Genomic DNA, 23,723 nt, shown 5'->3' on the forward strand with positions numbered 1-23,723 from the left:
GAGCGTCTGCCTCTGGCTCAGGGCGTGACCCTGGGGTCCCCGGATCGAGTCCCACCACGGGCTCCCTGCATGGAGCCTGCTTCTCCCTCTGCCTGTGTCTCTGCCTCTCTCTGTGTGTCTCTCATGAATAAAGAAAGAAAATCTTAAAAAAAAAGAAAAAGAAAGAAAGAAATCCTGGCTGTAACCGTGATGGCGATGTCAGGTGCATGTTGCACTGTCCTGTGTTGGACGACCCCACGTTCCCAGCTGCGAGAACGTGGCGTGGACAGCAGGGGATGACCCAGGGGAGCCAGACACGAGCGAGCGACATCCCGACTCTGCTACACCAAGTGCAAAACAGGCAAGACCCCCGTGTGCTGTCATGAGCAGGATGGCGGTGACCCTCGAGAGGGGACAGTTAAGGCCGGGCCCCAGGGGGGTTGGTCCTCGGTCTGGGCGCCGCCTGTCGGGGGCATCAGAGGGCAGCGCGCCGTCGCGCCATGTGTTTCCCGCGTGACTGTGTGGTCCTGGAGGACGCTTAGCGTCAGACATTTCTTGATTTTGCATTTGTCATCCAAGCTCGCATATCGGAGCCACTGCATGTTTTCAGGTCTCAGGATGTCCCCAGGGGCCCCAGACCCAGCATGTTGACAATCTGGGCCGCAGACAGCCCCAGGCTGAGGAACAGGCTGGGAACAGCCCTTCCTCCCGGGTCACGCTCAGAGCCACCGAACCAGAGGCCCGGAGCGCGGGGGCCCCGAGGCCGGGAGTCAGCACGCGCCCCAGCTGGGAGCAGCGCGTCCGGCCCGGCCCTCTGGTTCGCAGCCCTCTGCCGCCGGGTGGCCCTGACGCGGGCAGATGTGCAGACCAGCGCCGGGAACCGTCCTCCTGGTCTTAGAGGGTTCCTCACGCCTCTCACCCTATAAGCCCGTGGCGGGCCCACGCACCCTCCGCCTCTGTGCGCCTGAGCACCTCGCGGGATGCAGGTGAGGTGCACCTCCGGGAAACGGGCTCCTCTCACGTCCTGAGCTTCATCTCCTAGAGCAGCCCCGGCCGCCGCCCTCACGGGGGCACACGGGGCATCCGGGCTCCCCTCTAAGCCTCGCGTGACTCATTCGTGGGACTGGGTAGTGATGCTGGCACCGCGGAGCCACCGTGGGGCTCAAGGGCACGGACGTGGCGCCGTCTCCCTCGCCCGGCGCAGGCTCAAGAAAGGAGTGAGCGGCTCCTCTTTCCTCAGCGGCACCCCCAAATAACTCACGGCTCACAAGGTTCAAAGAAATGCCAGCAATTTATTGATTTCCTATATTTCCAAAAAAAGCAAATACATAGTGCATCACACAGGGGCCCCGGGCCGGGCCAGCATGACGTTCTTACACAAGCAGGGCACAGAGGGAGGGGTGTGCTCCGGGGGGTCCTGGGTGTTCCAGCATCATCCCCTGGGCTTCCCTCGCCCATCCATCACCCCGGCCTTCCCCCTCCCAGCCACCCCAGCCTTCCGCCGGGCTCTGAGGCGGGCAGGACGCAACAGCACCGTCTCCGCGTGTCCAGAGAGAGCCCTTCACTGCATCACAAGGGGAGGCGCGGGGGCGGCGGGGTCTGGCCCCCACTGGACAGGCTGCCGGTGGCCAGTGAGCGGCTCTGTCTCAAGCACAAGAGATCCTGGGGGCAGGGCAGGGCCAGGCAGAGACTGGGTGGTCTCCGTCCTGCCTCGCTGGCCCCAAATTGCAATGTCTTGTTTGGGGTGTCAACCGAGTCGCGTGAGGCTGCTGCGTGCTGAGGCTACTGAGCCGTCCTGGGCAAGCCCCGTCCTCCCCGTCTTTAGGAAATGCACCCTCAGGACCCTCTCCATTGTGCCTCTTCCAAGGTGACAGCCGTGGGTCAGAGGCCCAGACGACAGTCCCGAGAAAGCACAAGAGAGGCTACAACATCAGGCCTGGCCTGACCTTTGCCCTCGGCCCATGGCTCCCCGCCCGCCGCCACCCCCTGCCGTGGGCCCCCACACTCCCTGTTTCCCTCCCGCCCTGACAGGACTGGGGGTCCCCAAAGCCCAACAGCCCGCATCTCCTGCTTCCTCCCGGAGAACAGAAGCTGCGTGAGGACAGGGCCGGGGGCTGTTTTGTTCACTGACGGATGCTGAGTGCTGAGGACGCTGCCTGGCACCTCTGGGTGCTCCGTACATATTTTATTCTAAGGAGTGAATTCCTCTGAGCCCTGGTGGCGGGCAGAGGACCCTCCTGGAACCCGCGGCCAGGGCGGGAGCCAGGAGTAGGCCTTCCATCACCAGCAGGCAGGGCCCACAGCAGCCGGGGACACGGGGCAGGTGGCCTGTCATCCCACGTCTGGCCCCGGTCTGTCGCATGTCTTAACAGGCATGTCCTCAGTCCAGAAGGGGGCTTTCCGGGCCTGACTGCTGGGGTGAGGGGTGGGGCCGGATTAGGGGGGTAGCATGGGCCGGGGCGGGGGGGCACGGGGCCTGAGGGGAGAAGCAGAGAGGCCGTGGGCCACTCCGGGCTGAGGCCACCAGGGCGAGGGCAGGCGGTGGAGGCGGACAGCGGGGAGCCTTGGGAACCTGCTCGGCTCTGGCTCAGTGTGGACTGAGCATTGACAGCGAGTGCTCCCCGGAGGCCCTGACCCCAGGAGGCCCCGCTGCTGCTTCCCCTCTGCAGTGGGCAGCCGGCTGGGCACCCGGGTGTGGCCGGCGCCCCTGACAAGCCTCTTATATCACATCCCCCGTGGTTTTCCCCAAAGACACGGTGGAGGCAGGGTGGCTGGGGGTCCGGGGAAGGTGGGGACGGGCTCTGGCTGGGGCTGGGGCTTGTAGGTGCCCGGAAGTGGTAGCTCCAGGGACCCAGAGCACACCCCCTCCCACTCCGCAGACCCTCCTGCCTCATTTCCCAGCGGCCACTGTCCCACCGGAGCCTGGGGCAGGTGTCTGTCTGTCCAGCCCCAGCCTGTCCCCTCTCCCCTGGGAATAGGAAGGCCAAACAGCCACTCCCCCAACAGCTCTTTGGCTCTGAGCACCATGTCGCCTTCTTTCTCCTGAAACAAATAGGTGCCAGGCCCCTGACGGCAGATGCTTTCTAGACTGAGGCTCCTCTGACTGGTACCCACCCCGGAGAATGGCCAGCCCCGTCTGCTGCTTCCTGCTCCCCCGGAACAGGCGTCAGACAGCAAAGCAAGCGTGACTGTCCTTGCCCGTCCCCTGGAGCCCAACCCTGTCCAGCCCCAAGCCCCGTGGCGACGCAGGAGGCGCAGTCTCATCAGACAGCTGTGTCTTGCCAGCCTCCCTTCCTGCAAAGCTGCCTCTCGTAGGGGTAGGTGGGCCTTCCCCACCCCGGAGACGGCTCCCCTGTGATGCTTCCCTGCCCTGGGCGCCCGCCCCGGCCCCGGCATGACACATTTGGGAACCGCTCGAAAAGCACAGGTAGCGTAGAAACATGGGACAGTCCTTTTTCCCACCGCAGGACCTGAAGGAACAGCTTAGCTTTTTGCAGTTTGTGGTCATGCTCTCAGGCGCTCACACCAAGCGTGCACGCGTGCGCGCACACTTACATCGTACATACATATATATATATACTATTTCTCAGCGGAAGAAGTATTGACATGAAACATAAGCCCCTTTAACTCAAGAAAAGTCCCCCCCACCCTTCCCAACCCTCCCTCCTTGCTTGCCAGTTCCCCCAAGGAAAAAAAAATCTAAAAATATTTCCATCATCCACAGTTTTCAGGGTTGCTTTCCATTGCATTTGAACCTTTCCAAACACTGCACCGGGTGGACAGAGCCACCCCTCCAGCAAGGCCTGAGGTCTTCTCAGCTGGGTTGTATCATTTCTGGAAAAGGAGAAGGCGTCCGGTTAGCACGTGGAGGGAGACACCGCCACACCGGTAGGTCTGGCCCATCCTGCCACCCCCTCCACCCGCACCTGCCAGGAGAAGGTGTCTGACATCTTATTTATCTTCATCTGCGTCAAACTCACAGCCCTCTCCCCCACCAGGACCCTCCGCAGGTGCCGGGGTGCTGGCAGAGAGCCCCCTTCAGCTCAGGGGACGACCCTGTCCTCACGCCTGGCTCTCCGCAGATGGCTCCACACCAGGTCACATCTCTGGTGACCCTCTAGAGAAGCCTGATGATGTCACCCGCATCAGAAACGCTCTGGGTGCTGTAGTCTAAGGATGCACTTTCCACTCCAGAGCCACCGAGTCACAACGGCTGGGGTCGGGGCCCGGAGTGTGCACTTTAGGGAGCATCCCAGGCGATTCTAATGAAAGCTAGGGCTTGCATAGGCCTTTGTCGTAGGCACCGGTTCGGAGCTTTCGGCCCCTGCAATCAGCAGCTGGAAACAAGCTTATCCACGTTAGCCCTGTGTGGACTGGAAAGTGAATCATAAAAAGGATAAGGAAGTGAGCAGTAGGTGTGCAAAGCTGGAACGGCACCTCCCAGGTTGTGCAGTGCACAACCTACACAGCTGTACCTAGGAGTTCTGTGCAGACGTCTGGCCTGCTGACGCTCTCAGGACGTTGCACTCCCCTAATGGCCTGTGGTTGGGACGGCCCACGGCACCCTTGCCAAGTGGTCTATACGGCTGTCCTCACAGGCCCTGTGTCAGCTGTGGCCGGGCTGTCCCCAGGGAGCGCAGGCCCCGCCTCGCCCTCGGGTGTCCGGGAGGTGCCTCTGCCCTGGGGGGAGCCGATTCTTACCTGCAATCTGTACTTGCTCGGCGGCCCCTTAGAATCGGGAGGTGAAGTTCCTGAGGCTGTTGGGTCCGGTTAAGGCCCCCAGCATGTTCCTATCCAGGCCTTGCTGCGGGGTGGGGGTGGGGGGGGGCAGAAACAGCAGCTGCATGACATGCTCTAGGATGAAACGGTGGGACTTCCCGCGGGGCCGGCGACTGCCCTCCCAGGGTGCCTTGCACACGTGTGTCAGGGCTAAGCCCGGCCTAACCAGCCACCACCAAGGCCCCGGCTCCCCCGGGTAGTGAAGTGCGTCTGGGCCTCCAGCAGCGCCTCTGCGGTTCCCACGCGCACCCGCAAAAATCCTAGTGGAGGCACGCGGGCTTCAAGCTCACGGTCATTACTCTTTAAACACTACGATACCCACAAGCACATTAGAAAAGCTGTTTGTTTGTCTCCCTCTGACTCTCCCCGTCCGGGGTTTTGCTTTCCTTTCCCATCTTGACAAGAGCCCTTGGCAGGGAGGACGCGTCCGGTCCAGCGTTTCTCACTCGCCGCAGCGGCGGGGTGCCGGCCCTGGGAAGCTGCCGGGCGCGTGGGCTCCCTGGGCTCCCCTTGCCTGCCTGTCCTCCCCCCTTCGGCCCCGCCAGCCCTGCGCGCCTGCGGAGGAGTGACACGATCTCGTTTCTGTGGCCTCTCCCAGCATACAGCAGGCGCTCAATAAGTGCTTTGCAGTGAACGAGGACAGCGGAAGGGGCCCCTGGTGGCAGCCCGCCCTCAGTCCGGCCTGTGGGAACACGAGGGATCCAGATCCCGGGTGCCTGGGAGCCCGCGGCCCGCTGGGTCGGGGCGTGCACCACACGGTGCTGGTTTCTCCGCCGCCCATGCTTGCTCGCTCCTGTTTGCCTGGACTCGGTGGAGGGAGCCCAGGTGCGCGTTCCTGGGTCCCGGGCGCTCCTGCGTGACTCCCTCATCACGGCAAACTCCTACTCTGCAGGGTGCACAGAAGCCACCGGCGGCTTCTCTAGAGGGTCACCCCCCCCCACCTGCTGCGGCTGACAGGACTCGACGGAGGTGGAGCCCGGGCGCAGGCAGCCCCGCTGTCAGGTGTCGGGGAGCCGTGGGGGCCCAATGGCGAGCTGGTTCCTGCTGGCTCCGTCCGGAAGGGTGCTAACTAGGCAGGGGACTGTCCGCGTGCCTCGCCTTGGGTGTGGTCTCGGGATCCCCGGGTGGGCCGAACCTTCTGGACCCCATGGAAGGGCTTAGGGCCTTCTCACCAGGGTCCTCCCCCGCCTCCCTTCCGCTGTGTCTCCCGGGCGGCTGCAGGCGGGTGGGGGGCCGGGGAGGAGCGCTACGTTGTCCACCAGGGGACAGGGTCCCCCCCGGCCCGGGCCTTCCGACGTGCCCGTCGACTCTGACCTCCACGGGCCTCCCTCCAGTCTCCTCCCTGCAGGGCGGCTGTCCCCACATCTCCCTCTACCCCCTGCGCCCCCTGGGTCCTGTGGTCTCCTCGTCCTCCCGCTGCCCCTTCACCGTCTCCTGCTCTGTCCACTCCTCCGCATCCCACGACAAACACGCCTGGGTCCCCTCTGCCATGGAACAGGGCTCTTTTCTTCCCCATCCCTTTGTCTTCCTCCTTCCTGGGCCAAACTGAGGGGCGCAGCTCTGCCTTGTTCCATCCTCCCCACCCCTCCTCGCCCATGCAGGGGCCCCAGGGCTCCCCTCGAGTCGCCAGCAGGGCCCTCACAGGCGGCGCTTTGGGATCCCCGCGTCTGGGTCCTCCCTGCGGCCTCAGCAGCCCTGGAGCTGCCGCCCACTCTCCAGTGCTGCCCCCCATGGGCTTCGGGCCCCTCCTGGCCACCTTGCACAGCCCCTCCGGCTCCCTGGCCCCAGAGGAGGCTCCTGTCCTGCTTCTGCCCTATTCCCCCGGGCGACCCCACACCTGTGCCCCGTGATGGGCCTGCCGCTCCCGTGGCTTCGCCCGCCCAGCGCTCCTGCCTGCGTGGCAGCCTGGCCTCTCTCCTCGGGTCCCGCACCCGCACCCGCACCCAGTCCCATCCCTTCGGACTCCTGATATCGGGACTGCTCTCCCTCTTCCCACAGGGCTACCCGGCCTCTCCGACACCCACCCGTTTCTGCAGTGTGGCCACAGCGTCTCCAGGCTTGCGCCGGGCACCTCCCAGTCCCTCTGACTGTCCCTGCCGACCAGGGGGGCTTCCAGGTTTGCTTTAATCATGAAACTCTCTACTTCAACCCCCCCAGGGCCCCCGGGCTCTGGCCCACACTGACCTGTGCAGCTACACCAGGCCCTCGGGTGAATTCTGTGCCTTTTGTTCCCCCACTTTTCAGTTTGCTCCTAAAGGATCCTACCCCGGGCCCCTCGCACACTTCCTTGATTCCCTCTGCCCTCCGCGTGCCCAGCAGCCTCCCGGGATTCCAGCCCAGAGACTTGTTCAGAGTGTGATCACGTTCATTGTTGCGCAGGCTCCCCCGGGGGCAGGCTGGCCATGCTGCCTCCCTCTTCTCGCCCCACTGGCTTTGCTTCAGCGCAGGGGGTGCGCAGGAGAGCCTTCGGGGCAGGGGGCAGGGGTGGAGGGTGGTGCGCGGTGGGATGGTGGGACGGTGGGACGGCGCGGGCCCTTACCTGTCTGAGGACACCCTGCAGTTCCTTGCTGGACCACATGTCAGACAGGAGGAGGCGGGCAGCTTCCGCAGCCTTGGGTGAGGCACTGGGCAGGCGGGAAGTTCATTTGTGGGGTGAGACTTGGGGAGGCATGAGAATGAGCACCCTCCTGCCTCCTCCCCTCCCCTTCGGGCCTTAGAGATGTGGGGCGGCCCCGGGCATGCATGAGAGAGGAGCCCCACTGGGCCGGTCACTCTGTACCCTGGGCACGACCCTGTGGCCCTGCCCACTTAGAAGTACCTTAGGATTGTCTCGGGGGCCGTGAGGGGGAAGTGCCCCCCATTCTGGTCCCCCGGCCCTCGTCCTGGGAGGAGGAAGCCTCACGGAGCAGAAAAAAGTTCCCACCCAGCAGGGTCCGCTGCTCCGTGTCTCCTGCTGACCCTCTGGGGACCTTCCCGTGTGGCCCGCAGCTGAGGATGCACTGCCTCTGTCTCCTCTGCGCAGCCCGGAGGCCTGGCTGCTGGACTCCGCCCCGCAGTGCTCTTGGCTTCTGGACCTTCTCTGCGTCCAAGCCTCCCCCTGTCTGCACGAGGCGCTGCTGCTCCCCTGGCCCCCCCCCCCCCGCCCGGGCCTTCTCAGGGAGCTGCCTGCTTTGCCTGGGGAGCGGGCAGGGTGGGGTGGAGGTGTGTGGGCAGGAGGCCAGCCCCTTCCCGGCCCACCTGCTGCGGCACAGGTTGATGATGTTGTTGACCATGCTGCTGGTGAAGTACTGCTTGGCCATCTGCGGCTGGGAGGCCATCAGGTTCCTCACCGTGTAGCAGGCCGAGGACAGGATGTCTTCCGAGTTGCTGGTGTTCCCAGTGTGACTGGTGAGGAGCCTGGTCACCTCGGGGAATACCTGGTTCCCTGAGAGAGAAAGGAGCAGAGGGCACGGGGTCAGAGGGCCCAGGGACGGAGGGGCCGAGGGGCTCCCCCTGGGGCCACAGTCCCCGACTGTCCTTGCCAGGGTCCTGGAAAGGGGACCCCTCAGAGCAGCAACGCAGGGGGGGACCCAGCTGCGACCTCTGCACACCTGCTCCCCATCTCGGGGTGACCTGCCCTTGCTGCCTCCCAGCCTCTGTCGTGGAATGCCCGCCCTCGGGTGGGCTGAGAGGGTGGCCTTGCAGCCGGCTCTGGAAAGTGGCGCGTCTGCCAAGTCCTAGCTGGAGGCCCCAGGGGCACGCGGCGGTCTGGGGCTGGGGGGGGCACTTACCCATCGCTCTGTGCAGCACGGGGTGGCGGGACATGTTGCTCAGGAGGGAGGCTCCAGACCGCACCACATCAGAGTTGCCTGATTGCAGGAGGCGAGCGATCTGGGGCAGGCCTTTCTCCTTGAGCCCGATCAGCTGGCTCATGCCACTGGACATCTGAGAAAGAAGGGCCGGGTGAGGGCCTTCCCCGCCTGGGGCTCCCCGGGGGCCGCGGTGGAACTGGGCCCGGAAATCCCAAACAAGGGAGCCCCAGCACCTTTTTCTCTTTCGTGTTGGAAGCACGGGCAAAGACAGACAGATGTGCTGGCGCCCCAGGAGCCAACGGAGCTCCCGGGCAAAAATGCACCACCTTCCTGACCTTGACCTCTACTCCCAGACCCGCCTGGGGCCCAGAGGGTGATGAGAGCCACGTCTCGGGCCCCTCGCTGCAGCGGCCCTGATGCCTGGGCAGATGCCGCTGCCCACCCAGGAAGCCAGCCCGCCTCCCTGACGGTTCCCAGCCGGTCCACTCACGCATCCGTGGTGTTTGTCAGTTAAGGGGGCACCGACCACCCTTCGGCTTCCACCCCTCGGTAGAACCCAATACGTTATGTGTTGGGTCCCACCCAGGATGGACCCTCTTCTGGGGGGGCTCCTCTCTCATGGATGCCCGGGACGCCCCACATCTCTAAGGCCCGAAGGGGAGGGGAGGCGCAGGTGCAGGTACAGCCCAGGGCCCCCTGCAAGCAGGTCCGCTCATCTGTGTCTCTAGCGACAAAGCCACCCTGGCGGTCACCTGCTCCCAGACTGGCCTGCAGTTCTTGCAGACCCCCAGCCGCATCCTCTCATAGTCAGGAAAGTTCCTGAGGAGGGATTGCCGGCTGCCTCCCCACCCGAACGCTTGCAGACCGCAGCGGGCCCCTGTGCTCCGTGCCACGCCGCCCGCCAGGTCCTCCAGACTCGATTTGGCCTCTCCATCTACTGAGTCGGCCCGGCTTTCCTTAGACCTGCCCATGCCCCCAACCCTCCATCTCCCCTCTGTCGGTTCCACACACGGGAGACCCCTCCTGCCACAAATATATGCTCCATCCCCATGTCCCCGCCCCCCTCCCCAGGCAGGGCCCAGCGCGGGGTCGGGAGTCACGAGGCACAGGGGACTCTGCGGGCACATAGGGAATCCCACCGGTGTGGGTCCCCCCCCAGCCCCCGCCTGCGAGTTCCTAGAGGGGCCTGGGCCGCTTCTCCTTCCTCATCGCTCCCCCCAGCACATGTGACGCTGCCTCTGTGCGTGTCTGTAGGAGCGAGCTCCGAAGCTCACGGGTGTCCGACAGGACTCAGACCCTGGACACGCTTGTGGGAGGGCAGAGAAGGGAGGCGAGCCAGGCCTTGGCTGGAGCGATGGGGGCGCAGCGGGCGGGAGGGAGGAGGCCGCTCCTCACCAGCCCCTTGCTGGCCGTCAGGTTCTGCAGGGCGCCGGCGCAGGCCTCCAAGGTGGCGTCTTTCTTGCTTTTGCCCATGAGGTTCAGGTAGGTGCGGATGGCATCCGAATGGTACAGCCAGCTGCTGCCCTTGGGGTTGGCCTCTTCCTCCGGGAGGGGGCAGTCGTAGTTATTGTTCTGGGGACAGAGGGCAGGTCAGCAGGGAGCATCTGGGTGCCCCCCACCTCAGGGTGCTGCTTCTGATGGGAGGCTCCGCAGAAGTGAGCGGGGCTGTCTCTGAGGGGGGCAGAGACCATCTCGGGATCCCGGGACGGGTGCCACAGGCCAGCTCTGCCCAGACCTTCCGGGCGGCTTTTGGGTCTCATACCGCAGTGCTTCCTCCCCTCCCGGAGTCAGATCCCGAGCCTGACCCACCCGGGTCCTGGGCCCAGTTTCCACAGCTGCACCCAGTGGGGGGAGCCTGACCCTGCCTCCACAGCCCCCTCCTGCTTCTGGGGGGGAACCTGGGAGGCTTGGGAGTTGGTGGCAACCGGGCTGGGGGGCTCGGAGGGCTGGCTAGCCCAAACCTTCCCGGGTCGTGGGGAGGCCAGGCCAGACTTGCCAAGCACGCGGTAAGAGGGGAAAGCTCTGCAAACAGGGGGCTGGAGCTTTTGATCTCTGAGTGGTCGGAGCTCCCAGAGCGTGGAGAGCACAGATCCCCCCTGTGTGCAGGACGGAAGGCCAGTCCCCAGCTCCCAGAGAGCAGAGCCGCCCGGGGCTCGGGCTCTGGCCTGCGCTTGGGCCCTCTGGCTGCGTTCAGGCTTCAGGGGTGGGCATGGGGACAGAGGGGAAAGGGTGGGCCGGGCAGCGGGCCAGCGGGGTGCGTGGCGGGCAGGGGCCCTGGCTCCGCGAGTGGGCCGTGCTCACCATCATCTTATCGCTCTTGTTGCTGAAGCAGCCGGTGGAGGACTTCTCCGTGTAGGCGTTGCGCGCGTTGTACTCCAGCTGGCGGTAGCGCGTGGGCACCTCCGCGTCCAGGCGGTAGGAGAGGTTGTGCAGGATGCACATGCAGTTCTCCACGGACTAGGGGCCAAGCAGAAGCAGGGCGGCTGAGCCTGGCCCTGCCCGGAGGGCTTCCCGGGCGCACGCCTGCCCGAGCCAACGAGCCAGGGGCCCCAGGAGGGACGGGCACGGGCAGCCGCCACCGTCTGCAGCGACCCCCCGGACGTCCCCGAGCCTGGATTTGAATCCAGTTCTATCATTTCCCAGCCGGGGGAGCTTGCGTGGCTTGCTTCCCCTCCCGGCCCCGGGTTCTCAGTCGTAAAACAGGACTGTAGCACCTACTTCACTGGGCTACTGGGCAGATCAGAAGCGCCTGGAAGCGCCCGCCATGGGGCAGCACATAGTAGGACACGACTGGCAGCGGCCACTGCTTCTACCGCTACAGCCACTGTGCCGGCGGTCGGGCCGGGCTCCTGAGAACACACCTGTCCCGGCAGGTATCCCAGGACTGGCCTTGACGTATTTAGGCTCCAAAGCCCTGGAGCCCCCATGTCCCTGTGATTCCCCTTTCACGGCTGGCTGGTCCTCAGCTCCCCAAACCACAGGTGCCTGACCTACCCCACGTCCGCACGGGCTGTGAGACTTGGGATCCCGACCCATTTGTCCCCTGGGGACAGGCTGAGGCTTGGGCCAGCAGACCCCCCGTCCCAGTGATGCCTGGCCCCGCTAGGGCTTGAGGGGCTCAGGGCTGCAGGGTCCGGGTTACACAGGACACGGGGTGTCGCTTCCAGAGCAGAAAAACATGATGCCCCTCGGGACCTGGCTGAGCTGCTGACTGAGTCTCTCCTGAGGCCCCGCTGTCACTTCCAGTGGAGGAGGCAAAGACAAAATCTCTCCACAAGGAGACCGTGTGCGGGACCCAGTGCCCGTGATGCCCCGACAGTCCCCGGTCACCTGGGGACCACGGAACCTCGCTGTCCTCCCGAGTCGCTGTCCTGCCGTGCTACAAACATCTCAGCCCTCAGTTTCTCTTCCCTCGTGGTTTTTCCTTTCTGTCTCTTTGTGACAGTGTGTCCAGAAGTCCAGAGGGGACAGGAGGGTGGCTTTGCCAATGGCCTCCTTGGGAGGCAGCGGGAAACGGTGGGGGGGCCAGAGCCCCAGTGCAGGGAGGGTCCCTGGGGGCACGAGCGTGGGTCCTCAGGACCACGGGAGCCGTGGAGGTCGCAGAGAGCTCACCCGGTGCCCGGCCCTCTTCGTGCTTTGCTTATTACGTCATTGAGCCCTTCAAGCAGCCCATGAGGCAGCTGGGACCACGGTCACCTCCGGGTGCGCCAAGCGCAGGACAGCACAGAAGGACAAACAGACGTCACGGGGGTGTCTCTAAGCGAGGGACGGGGACCTGCCCCTGCCCCCCGTGCCCCGGCCAACAGAGCTGTCTGCACCCAGCCCTCCCCCTCACTGGCCAGTCCCTGAGCCTCTGTCCTGTCACCAGGCCGTGCCTAAGGGCCCCGACAGTGCAGGCCTGCCTCGTGGAGCTGGGGACAGGAGCGAGTCCAGGGCGCCACCCTCACGGGTCTGGGGGAGGCCCTGGGCCTCGGAGCTCGGGACAGAGAGGAGGACGGAGGCCCGGGGCCAGCGTGGGGTGCCAGCTGGGCGCGCTCACCTTGTCATCACAGCGGCTGGCGGCCACGCAGTTCTGGACGTAGGCCATGAGGGAGTCAATGAGCCCCGTGTAGTTCCGCATGGTCTGGCGGCCGGCATCGGCCGAGCTCAGGTTCCTGGGGGAGAGAACAGGGAGGGTGTGAGGAGGCAGGGGAGCAGGGGAGGGCGTAGAGAGGAGGCTTGTCGGGGGCACGCAGGTGGGGGCGCAGGGGCAGAGGGGATGGGGAGAGGCTGGAGGCTGGGGAGGAGAAGAGGAAGCCAGAGAAACGAGGACGAGGGAAGGGAACGTCATCCGGCCAGTTCTGCGGCGCCTTCCTGCCTGAGGCTGGGTGGGCTCTCATTTGAGCTCAGCTCCGCGCACCCCCCTGTCTGCCCACCTGGGCCCCAGGCCTGGAACTTTATGACTGTCACGGGCTCCGGGGCAGCTGGCAGGCCAAGGCACATGTCCTCCCACCTGTGGGCACCTGCTGAACGGGAGCTGGAAGCTTTGGCCTGCCCAGTTTCTCTCTGCGGGGCAGGAGAAGTGCTGGGGGGTGCCTGGGCCAGGGGCCGGGTCTCAGGATGGAGCCGAGGGGTGGGGGCCACGTGCTGCTTCCCCATGGAAGCTCTGGTCTGTCCCAGCCGTGGGCTCCTTCCCAAGCAGCCTGGGCCTATTCGCTTGGTGCGGGTGCCCCATTGAGTCCTTAGTCCCCTGGCTTTGCTCACTGGAGGCCACCGATGGAGGCTGAGCCACAGGAGCCCAGGCCGACTGCAGCCCTCATTCTGGGGCTCCCAGGAGCTGGGGACCAGGAGCACCATCAGAGCAAGGCGTGGCCCTTCAGGGGACCCATTCTCCGCTTCACCTCCACACCGGCACCCACGAGCCAGCTTCTAACCCCTCTCCGGGTCCCTCCACCAACAGCCCGGGGCCTTGCCTCACTCCCGCGTGGGACGCAGGAGACTTTGCGCAGAGCAGTGCCGCCTTCGTGCCGATGAATATGGCAGCTGGTTTTAGCACCACAGCTGGGAAGTGACTCATTAGGAGCCAATCCACAGACTTTTGCCCAAAAGAACACTCTTCAGGACAGTCCATGAAAGGCATTTTGGGGGGGACGGGGGCGGGGTGGGGACATGGTTGAACCAGTTTGGCGATTCAGATCTGGCATTTCCACTCAGATTTCTACCTAAGTCGGCCGTGGTCCCTTAAGGGGGTTCGGAGTCCCGATCTTTATCGGGGGGTCAGGGACGCCTGGAGTCTGCCATGAGGACCAGTGTGGGCCAGCCCACCTTGCATGCTCTCGGCCCAGGCTGAGTCCTGGCCGAGATGGGGCGGCCTGGGAAAGGCCCAGGGCCGGGCACAAAGAGCCCCGGGGACCTGCTCTCCTCTCACCTCAAGCAGCCGGTGGCATTGAAGAAGACTTCGGGGTCCACCATTTCCCGGGTCACGTTGCTGTTGCCGTCACACCAGCCGGAGAAGGGGATGATGACCCGGTCGGCCAGCACAGGCAGGGCGTCGGCGATGAGCTCCTCCTTCAGCTCGTCAGTGGACGACAGGTTCCAGAGCAGCCCTGCAGGGTGGGGACGGTCAGCTCCACACAGGCCAGGCTCGGGAAGGGCCCAGGCAACGGGGTGCCTCCCCAGCCTGCTCCGGCAACGGAGCCCTGCGGAAAGGTCACCCTCCAAGCGGGCCTGCTTTACTACATCTGGCCCCCTCAGCCTGCTTCCCAGCAGCGTCCCAAGGAGACTGCGGGTTCTAGAGGGCGGGGAGCACCTCGACTTCTTTATCTAGGTTAAAATTAGGAATATGGAAAGTGATCCCGACACACTTGACTGCTCCACGGCTCTTAATATGAATGTGAGCACTCAGAGTTGCCTAATGTTCTCTGGTTTCCACCTGAGAGTCACCCCAGAAATACTTCTCATGTCACTCCACGCACGGTCTCCTCTTCCCCGTCCAGTCTGAGGGCTTCAGAGCTCCTTCTGTCTCTCGAGCCCCGGCCTGAGCACGGGAAGGCGCTTGAGACCCCGTTAGTCTGTCTCATCGACGCCCCTCCTCCCTTCACCTGCAGATCGCAGGCTCCGCTGAGTTTGGATCTTGCCTGGACCTGGCCTTCCACCCTTCGCCTTCTATCTTTAGAAAGATCTCGGTCCCTCGTGGGTGCGCACCATGTGGACACCACTATTCTGGCTGAGGCCGGTACGCGGGGCTCCCGGGGTGTTAGCCTGGGGCCGATTCTGCAGCCCAGCCTGGAGGGGCTGCCCCACACCCCACCTGGGGGCTGCAGCCAGCGGCCCCGGAACCCCGCCAGCCCTCCAGGCCTCGGGCTCCCTACCGGTCAGTTGTTTCTGGATCTCAGTGCTCCCGGTTCTCCTCAGGAGGCTGACAGCCTCTCGGATCCCGCTCTGCCTCCGGGTCTCCAGCTTGTTCGTGACACTCCGGAACACCAGGTTACGCAGGGCCCCAGCCGCAGCCTGCTGCACGTTCTGGTTGGGGCTCCGGAGGAGGTCCACCAGCTTGCAGATGCCTCCCAGCTGATACACCTGTTGGGACAGGGGGGCCGCCTCGCCCGGTCAAGGACGTGAGGCTGATCTAAGGACTCTACTCAAAGCGATTTTTCTCAGACCCGGGAGTCTACCATCAGTTCCGAAATATTCAAGTCAACCCAAATAAATACACAGCGTGGCATAATGGCAACCGACCAGACCAGACGGCAAGATGGACTCAGATGCTCGCTCCCCCACGTCCGCGCAGGAGACCCCAGGAAGGCACTCCTCTGCTCGGAGCCCCGCTTCCCTCCTCGGAAGCACAGCGGCGAGGACCAGGGGAGGGAATGCATACAGAGCTGCGTCAGAGTCCTAAAGCAGGACAGACCCTCCCCCGGGAACTCTCTCTCCTGTGGCAGGAACGTTGATGCGGATGGATCCTGGAATCTCTAGGAAACCCGTCTAGGACCCTACACCCTTGCGCTGCACTGCGGAGCCCCACAGGTGTCCTTCCCGCCACCCAAACTCGGGAGATGGTGAGATCTCCCATGGGTGCTGGGTGCGAAAGAGGATCAAGCTATGGAGAGCAGAGGGAGGGGGGAGACAGAGAGGCAGAGAGACGAGACAGAAAGAGGGAAAGGGGGTGGGGAGGGAGTTGAAGGGTAGAAAGTAGTCACATTCTCTGGTGGCAGTTGGGAAAGGGGATTTCTGTTGAACCCACGGCTGTTCCTTCCACGACCAGTGGAGGAAACACGCCTGACTAATGTCCACCCAGCTAGAGGGCTAAGCTGCCCAGCTGTGATCTTAGGCAATGCCCAGCAGACTCCTCGCCCCAGGCGGCCAGGCAGGGCGAAGGGGAGCAATTGCCACTGCCCTCCCCACCCTTCCAAATGGGCTCAGGCTGACAGGCCCAGTCCCTGCCCCGGCCTCCGGGGGAGGAAGGTATGCAGTTACCTGTTGTTTGGCCGATTCGTCCTGGAAACAGGTGTGCTGGATGTAATAGGCCCCGATGGCCTGGTACTTCTCGTCCTGGGAGCTCAGGTACTGCACAGCCTTGGGGATGGTCAGCCCACTGCACTCAATATCCTCACTGCAGATCCTGTGGGCAATGGGCCGAGGGCGGTCACAGGGCAGGCTGGCGGCCCCGGGCTGGGGGCTCAGAAATCCCCCTGGATGCCCAAGCGGCCACGGCCTCATCAAAGCAGAACAAGGCAGCCCCGGGCCCACTTGGAGAACGCTCCGTGGAGCAGCTCTGCCAGAGGGAAGAGGCTCGGTGCGATGACGCCCTGGTCATGGGTCTGCATCCAGACAGATAAATTAGCTGTGCACTGAGGACAAACTGCCCTATTTCTGCGGGGAAGCTCCCCACCCACTCGCCATCTCTCATGTCTATGTCGGATGCTGGGAAAATGGAAGAGAATGCTGCGAGCCTGTCCATGCATCCATCCATCCATGCATCCATCTTCCCTCCCTTCTATCTCTATCCATCGATGCCTCCATCTCTCCCAAAGTCCAGCTAATTCTTCTTCTTTTTTTAAGATTTTATTTATTTATTCATGAGAGACACAGAGAGAGAGAGAGACAGAGGGAGAGGCAGAGACATAGGCAGAGGGAGAAGCAAGCTCCATGCAGGGAGCCCGACGTGGGATTCGATCCCGGGACCCCAGGATCACGCCCTGGGCTGAAGGCGGCGCTAAACCGCTGAGCTCCCCGGGCTGCCCCAACTTCTTACATAAAAATTCTCACACCCGCTCCATCCTCACGGCACTGCCTTCCTCGTGACCATGAGCACTCTCACTGGCCCACAGCAGGAGACCCCCAGAACTGCCTCTCTCCTCCAAGCTCCCCCATCCAGAGCTTTGCTCCCTTTTGCCAGACTAGCCGTCCTGAAACCTGCTCACTGTGGTGTTCCCGACAGTGGCTTCCCCAGGCTGCAGGTTCAGGTGCAGACCACTGACAGCAATAGCCAAGGGCCCGGGTTAAGTTGGACCGCATGAAATGGCGGAGAGCCAGCTTTTTGGAGACACAGACCTAAACATCGCATATTTCAAACCAAGGCTCTGGCTCTGCTCTGCCCTGCCGCACGCTCTCCAGCCGCCTACGAGGTCCACTCCAGAGTCTTCTCATCGCCGAGTCCACATCAGGGCTCAGGTGTGCCTGACTGCCAGGCTGCCTTTCCACCTGTGTGTGTCCTGGTTCCCCACAGAGATGGAAACTTCCCGAGGGCAGGGGCAGCCCCTTCTGGGGCCCCAGCCCCACCCCACTAGACGTCTCCCCAGCATTTCTGGAGGGAGCCTTCTCCTCGTTTGTACTAGCCTCAGCCTTGCCATAGTAAATGCTCAGTAAATATTTGTGGTTTTAGTGTGGCATCCTAGCTCCATTTCTGGAAAAATCACCCAAGGGGCAGAGCTCTCTGATGTTTCTGGTATCAGTAGCACTCGTACCCTGCATTGAGAAAATGTCACATCATCTCTACGTGGCTTGCCATACATCCCCTTCCATGTCCTACCCAGGCCTTGTCCTCTCAGGGCCTCTGGTTTGGGGGCAATAAGCCCGGGCTAGATGCCGCCGCCACCCCTGCTCCACGAGAGAGGGCTTCTTAGTCCTTCTCCAAATCATCCTAAGTCCACCTGATGGCCTTTGAGTAGTTGGGAGAGGTCCAGCTTCACAGCGGGGCTCAGCTTATTATGAAAACACTGTGACACAGTGGGGACAAGCACAGGATGCTCTATCAGCTGTGTGACCCTGAGTTCACTTTGCCGTGCACGTTTCCACCTCGGGAGTTCCAGCATCTGCCTGGAAGGGGCCTTGAGGATCAGAGATGAGGCCTGAGAGGCTCCTGGAGCTCTGGGACAAGCGGTTAATCAGCTGATGCTGTCGCCCTAGGGTAGCTCTGGGCCGTGTCCCAGACCTTACCACAGACCCTGGAGCAGTGTAGATGCCGCGTTAATGTTTGTCAAATGAAGGCATCAATGTAGGTGGTGATAAGGAGCAGTTTGGAGGCTTATGGAGCTCTGAGCCCCGGAGTGCAGGCCCAACGTCCCCCGTGCCCGAGACGCTGTGGCTGTGCCCAAGCCACCCTGTGCCTGTGGCTCTTTACAGGACACCCCACTTCGTCTCTTTCCTGATGGTCCCTGGGTGTTGAGACAAGGTGTCCTCTGTTCCTCAGCACTAGCTCCAGTTCCTCGGTTTTTACGACTGTCTGTCCTGGTTGACTTTTGTCCTGTGAGGTGGACCGCGGCCCCCTCTCCCATGGCCTACATCAGGGCGCACGGCTTTGCTCTTTCGGGACACGGGCAGAGAGCTGCCCGCCCAAGATCACAGATGCCCAGTCCCCTGGAGGCCTTGTTAAAGCACACGTTGCTGCCCTCCCCCCCCCCCCCCCCCGAGAGTTTCTGAGTCCATAGGTCTGGGCACGACCCAGAAATTAGCATTTCTCACATGTTCCCAGGTGCTGCTGCTGTCTGGAGGCGCACGCTTGGATCCCCACTGGCCTGGCCAGCTCCTCTCATTAGCCCCGCTCTGTTCACAGCCTGAGACCCTGTAGAACCTCCAGGTTCCTGCATTCGTGTTGCTGTCGGGGTTCGGTCTCCCCGCTTCACGGAGAGTGTCCCAAGGCCAGGAACACCCCCTGGCGGGGACGGTGAACGTCCTGGGGACCGAGGTGGTCCTTCCTATTGTGAGTAGCTGCCTCGCAGAGTGCAGCCTGGCCCCCAGCCTGGCCCCCAGCCCGCCCGCCGCCCCCCACGCAGCCTGGTGGCACTTACTTGGAGCTGGCCCTCGAGTGGCCAAAGGACAGGTCCTTGTTGCAGGAGATGGGTGGGACGTACACGGGGTCCGGCTTGGAGGTGCAGGAGGACGGGCGCACGGGACACTTCTTGACCGCCTTCTGGCCGCTGCAGGTGCTGTAGAAGCTGTAGCGGTTCTGGGTGGTCTTCTGGCCCCGGTTGCCCAGCGTGCCCTTGCGCAGGGTGCCGCGAGGGTCACAGTAGAGGTCCGGCTCGCTGCGGCTCGCCTTGATCTTCTGCATGAAGCAGATGTCGCTGCCGGCGCCAGTGGTGGTACAGGTGCCCCGTGGGTAGTGCCGGCCCCAGTTCTCCATCTGGCTGTAGGAGCTGAAGCGCCTGTTGTCATTCTCCCGCTTGAGGGTCCCGTTGTAGATCTGCTCAGAGAAAGGGAGAAAGGCTCAGTCCAGGTTCCTGACCGGGGATCCTGGATCCAGCGGGCCACGGGACGCGGTCCTGCCCTGGCCTGTGTCACGATGATCGTGGGATCCCGGGATGTTTGTGGTGGAAGGCACCTTGGCCGTCATCTCATACATCATTATTTTTCAAACTGACATCGATTTAGCCGATTGTGACTCTCATTTAAAAAAAAAACAGAAAAAAATTTTTAAAAAATTTAAAAAAAATGGGACAGGGACGCCTGGGTGGCTCAGGGGTTTAGTGCCTGCCTTCGGCCCGGGGTGTGACCCTGGGGTCCCGGGATCGAGTCCCACATCGTGCTCCCGGCAGGGAGCCTGCTTCTCCCTCTGCCTGTGTCTCTGCCTCTTTCTCAGTGTCTGCCATGAATAAATAAATAAAATCTTTAAAAATAAAATAAAATAAAAATTTTTAAAAGGAACAGAATAGCATACGCTGGCACGTAAGCTCTCAGAGTTCGATGCAGGGAGCAGAGACACATGTGGTGCTGTGAAACAGCACAGGGATGCTGGGCTGCGATGTGTTTCTTACTGTGGGGGGAAGCCACTCATCCAGCCCTACCTGGGAGTCAGAGGCCCAGAGAAGACAGGGGACTTCCAACTCAGAGAGGAATGGGCATGTGCTCAGGTCCCCACGTCCCCGCTCAGCCCCCTGTGCCATCCCCAGATACCGGCAGCCTCCAACACAGCCAGCCTTCCTGGGTCATCAGTACGCAGCGTGGGGAAATTCCTCCTTTTTTGGCCAGAACTGTTTTGCACTGTTATTATTATTATTATTATTATTATTATTATTATTATTATTCTTTTTTTTTTTTTTTGCTGAACTGTTGCCTCTCCTCTCCCAGGGCAAGAAGCAAATGGTAACAGGCCCTCCAGGGGAACCCCTCACAGGCCAAAGGGAGCAAACGCTTCTGCTCTTGGGCTCTCTTTTACAAGGGCTCTGGCCCAGGGGCTTAGGGTGGGGTATAAGGGGCGGGGGTCTTCTGGCTTTGTTGTCAGGCTGGCAGGAGGGAGAGGTTGGGCAGAGGCTCCATCTGGCAGGAAAACATGGGGCGACCCCCAGGGCTCTGTGTGAGCTCACCTGGGGAGGCAGCCCCCCTGCCCCCCCCCCCCCCCCCCCCCCCCCGGGGAAGAGCCTGCAAAGCTGGAGACTGGGTGAGGACGGGCTCGGAACAGATCTGTGGAAGGGGGACTTTCCCAGGAGCTCACAGGCTGGTGGTGGGTCTGCGTGCTCCGACTTGTCCTCAGACTAGAGGGCAACACCGAGTCTGCGGAGATAAAGTGTCTCCACACAGGTGCTGACTTGGATCTCACCTTTGCTGGGATGAGCCAAGGCCAAGTCTAGCAGCCCAGAGCCTGCCTGCCCCACCCCATGAGTGTGAGTGCGTGTGTGCACGCGTGTAGGGGACGTGGTTGGGAAACTGGCTCACTGTCCTTCACACCAGCTGTAGCCGCAAAAGCCTGGGAAGGGGCCTTGTCTTGGCCAGTTGCCTTTCATCTCTGTGGGGGAAATCCCCCGTGGGTCAAGGTCCCAGTCACAAGTGGCACCCAAAGTCAGCAGCCACACACTGTTAACCTCGGCAATGACACTCCCACCTCGTCCACCCACATGCTCGGCTGGGCATTCAGGCGGGCAGTTTTCTTCCCCAAACTGGGTCAAACCAACCTACCGCAAAGGGAACAGGTGTGCAGGTGCTGGGGAGGCCTAAGTGGACAATAACAGGCAGAGCGAAGAGGAGTGGGGGCAATTTTCTGAGCATTTTTGACATGGAATGTGCACCTCGCACAAAATATGCAATTAGGCCTCCCCTGCTTTAGGCCAGTGGCCACACCCCTCTGCACTCCATCCTCCCTGGGTGGGGAAGGTGATGATGGCACTTGCGAGAGCAAGCTGAGCACTCCCATGGGGCCGGCTAAGCCGCACATGGAAATGCAACAAGGAACTCTCTTGTTCTCAGTAAATGACGCTCCTGGACGTCATCTCAGACACCTGATGAGGAGCCCAAAGGCTCATCCTGGACCAAACCCAGTGAAAATGTGATCATGCTGATTAAGCCTGACAGAGGCTTTGGGCTCTGCTCTCCTGTGCTGGGAAAAGGAGCAGCGGGCGGCCCTGCCAAGTCTCGGCGAGGGTGGGCAGCCCCGGGGAAGGGCGCTGTGCGCGGGGGGAGCAGCTGTGGCGGAGGAGGCAGGCTGACCCGGTGGGACTGCATTTCCTGACCCCCGCCAGCCACACCCCAGCGGCGTCACCCAGGCCCCGGGGTTACGGTGGCTGGGGGCTGAGGACAGCCGTGGGTGCCTCCGTGCCGTCATGACCCTGTGCTGTCCTTGGACGGGTGGGAGCCAGGCTTCCTCCTTGCCCGACCCTTTCCCGTCCCCATATGGCAGGGGGTCCGGTCTCCCTCCCAGGCTCAGACCAATGGCCCGTGACCTTTCCAGGTTTCTATCAGGCTGGAATCCTGGGACCCCAGCTACATTGCTCCAGCCCCCTGGGCAGAGGGAGACCCGATGGTCAACACCAGGGATTCTGGAGCCGCTCCGCCCGGGGCTGAGCCCTGGCAGAGTCGACGACCCAATGGGTGGCCTTGGCTACCTTAATTAAACACAGCACGCCTTAGTTTTGTTTTGTTTTTGAATCTATAAAACCGGGATTATAATTGTACCCAGTGTGGGAAGAATGCAGTGAATGGATGTTTGTAAAGTGCTTGGGACAGCGCATGATGTAAATGTTTGTTCAGTAGGGACATCTGTGGCCCTCCGGTGCTCAGGCTGGAGACAGACGGTGGCCTCTAGGACCTGGCCAAGGGCTTTATATGACCCGAGCCATAGGAAAGGGGGAGCAGGGTGGCACATGGATGAGCCCATGCAGGCTAGTGCGGGAGAGGGGCCGCCCTCCTCTGGGCTCACCCCGCTGCAGAACGGGGCTCAGAAGGGTTCCGGGGAGCGTGATTAGCGGGCTCGGCTTTATGACAGAGCGACGCGGTGTTCCTGACGTGGGTGCCGGCTGCATGTGGGGCAGGACATTTCTTCACCGGGCAGGTTGCCCCCAGCACTGCGGGAGGGTTAGCTGCCTCTGGCCCCCAGGCCCTGGACGCCGGTCGGCCTCGCCGTCATCGCGCCCCGTGAGATGCCCGCCCCCCCCCCCGCCCCCCAGGTCCTGAGCAAGCCGCCGCAGCTGGGCCGGAATCCGAGCAGCGTGCACATGTGCCCCCAGCAGCGAGGAGCAAGCGCTCCACTGCCCAGGCCGGGGCTCCCAGGCCCACCCCCACACTCAGATAGTGATCTGCTGGCAGCGTCCTCTGCTTTGAATACAAAGGACAGTGAGACACACACACCCCCCGCCCCCCACCCCCACCCCGTCTGGTTATCTCAGGCTTCCTTGGGAAACTCCAGCCTCGATGGATGGCCCATGCATGAGCTTCCAGAGGCTGGAAGCTCAACTTCCCGGGTGGTGGGGTGGGCAGAGCTGACCCTCAACCAGAGACCAGGCTGGGCCCGACACTAGGGGAAGCCCAGGGTGTGTCCAGAGAGACATGTTTCTCCACCTGGGAGAAAGCGCACGGGGTCTCGGGAGGTCGGCACTTGGATGGCACTTCCAGATGCCCTGGACAGAGCTATCCTTTGCAAGAAGCCCCTCCCGCCCAGGCCCTGCTCTGCCCCCCCTTCTGCTGATGACTTAGGTCTTGGCACTCCCTTTCTCCCCTTCTCCCCTTCGTTCTTGGAAAACCTGTCATTTATGTCCTGCTGAGTCCTGCCCCCTCTTCCGGCTCCTCCTCACGTCAGGAAGGCTCAGAGGCCAACCCTCTCACTTTGCAGGCAAGGAAACTGAGTCTGGGAGGGTGACCAGACTAACACGGACAAGGCCCAGGGCCTCAAAGAACTGACTAGAGTCAGTTTCTCCCTGAGACAGTCCGAAGAGGCCCCCGACCTGGAGGAGCTCCAGTTGGCCCAAGGTCCTAGGACGCGACAGTGTCCAGCCATTCAGGAAGAGATGGCATCCTTCTGTCCTTCCAACTGAGAATCCCTTCTGACTCCTCCTTCCCCCTCCCACCGCCCAGGCCGTGGCCCCAGCATGCCTCAGATTGCTGCTCAACAGTTTCAGGGACTCCCGCCAGCCCCCGACTGGCCTCTGGGACCCGGGGGCCTTCCTGGTGGTGCCATCCACTTGACCTTCCTCAGACAGCTTTCCTTGCTTGACAAGCCCGCTGCCTCTTGCAAGACAAACTCACCAGCCTGGGCCCTTGTCTATCCGGTCACCCCTGCCCCCCCCCAACATATGGCTTGATGCCGTCTGATGACACAGGCCGTGGCCTGCGTCTGCCAGCCTCTCCTCCATCCTGCATCGCTTCCCTTGCCCCTCCTCCCAAATCCTGTTTCTCCAAGGCTTCTTCTCCAGTCACCTGCACAAAGCCTGCTCTGACCCAACCAAGGCCCCTTCTCTGGATCCCCGTTGTGCCCAGAGCCAGACTGAC

The 23,723-nt window shown here is 62.7% G+C and overlaps 1 protein-coding gene across 1 annotated transcript in view; it reads right to left on the reverse strand.

Annotated features, from left to right (window-relative positions):
- Positions 1 to 1,251: 1,251 nt before the first annotated feature.
- Positions 1,252 to 23,723, reverse strand: part of PKP1 (plakophilin 1 (ectodermal dysplasia/skin fragility syndrome)) — a 45,829-nt gene continuing 23,357 nt past the window's right edge. The window contains 12 exon segments of the mRNA NM_001287161.1: positions 1,252 to 3,813; positions 4,681 to 4,783; positions 7,298 to 7,382; positions 7,996 to 8,182; positions 8,529 to 8,682; positions 9,945 to 10,121; positions 10,851 to 11,006; positions 12,589 to 12,703; positions 13,957 to 14,134; positions 14,900 to 15,107; positions 16,005 to 16,149; positions 18,818 to 19,212. Of these exon segments, the coding sequence (NP_001274090.1) occupies positions 4,709 to 4,783; positions 7,298 to 7,382; positions 7,996 to 8,182; positions 8,529 to 8,682; positions 9,945 to 10,121; positions 10,851 to 11,006; positions 12,589 to 12,703; positions 13,957 to 14,134; positions 14,900 to 15,107; positions 16,005 to 16,149; positions 18,818 to 19,212 (1,875 nt within the window). The 3' untranslated portion in view covers positions 1,252 to 3,813; positions 4,681 to 4,708.

This window comes from Canis lupus, chromosome 7 (genome assembly GCF_011100685.1).
Source record: "Canis lupus familiaris isolate Mischka breed German Shepherd chromosome 7, alternate assembly UU_Cfam_GSD_1.0, whole genome shotgun sequence".
Taxonomy (NCBI): Eukaryota; Metazoa; Chordata; class Mammalia; order Carnivora; family Canidae; genus Canis; species Canis lupus.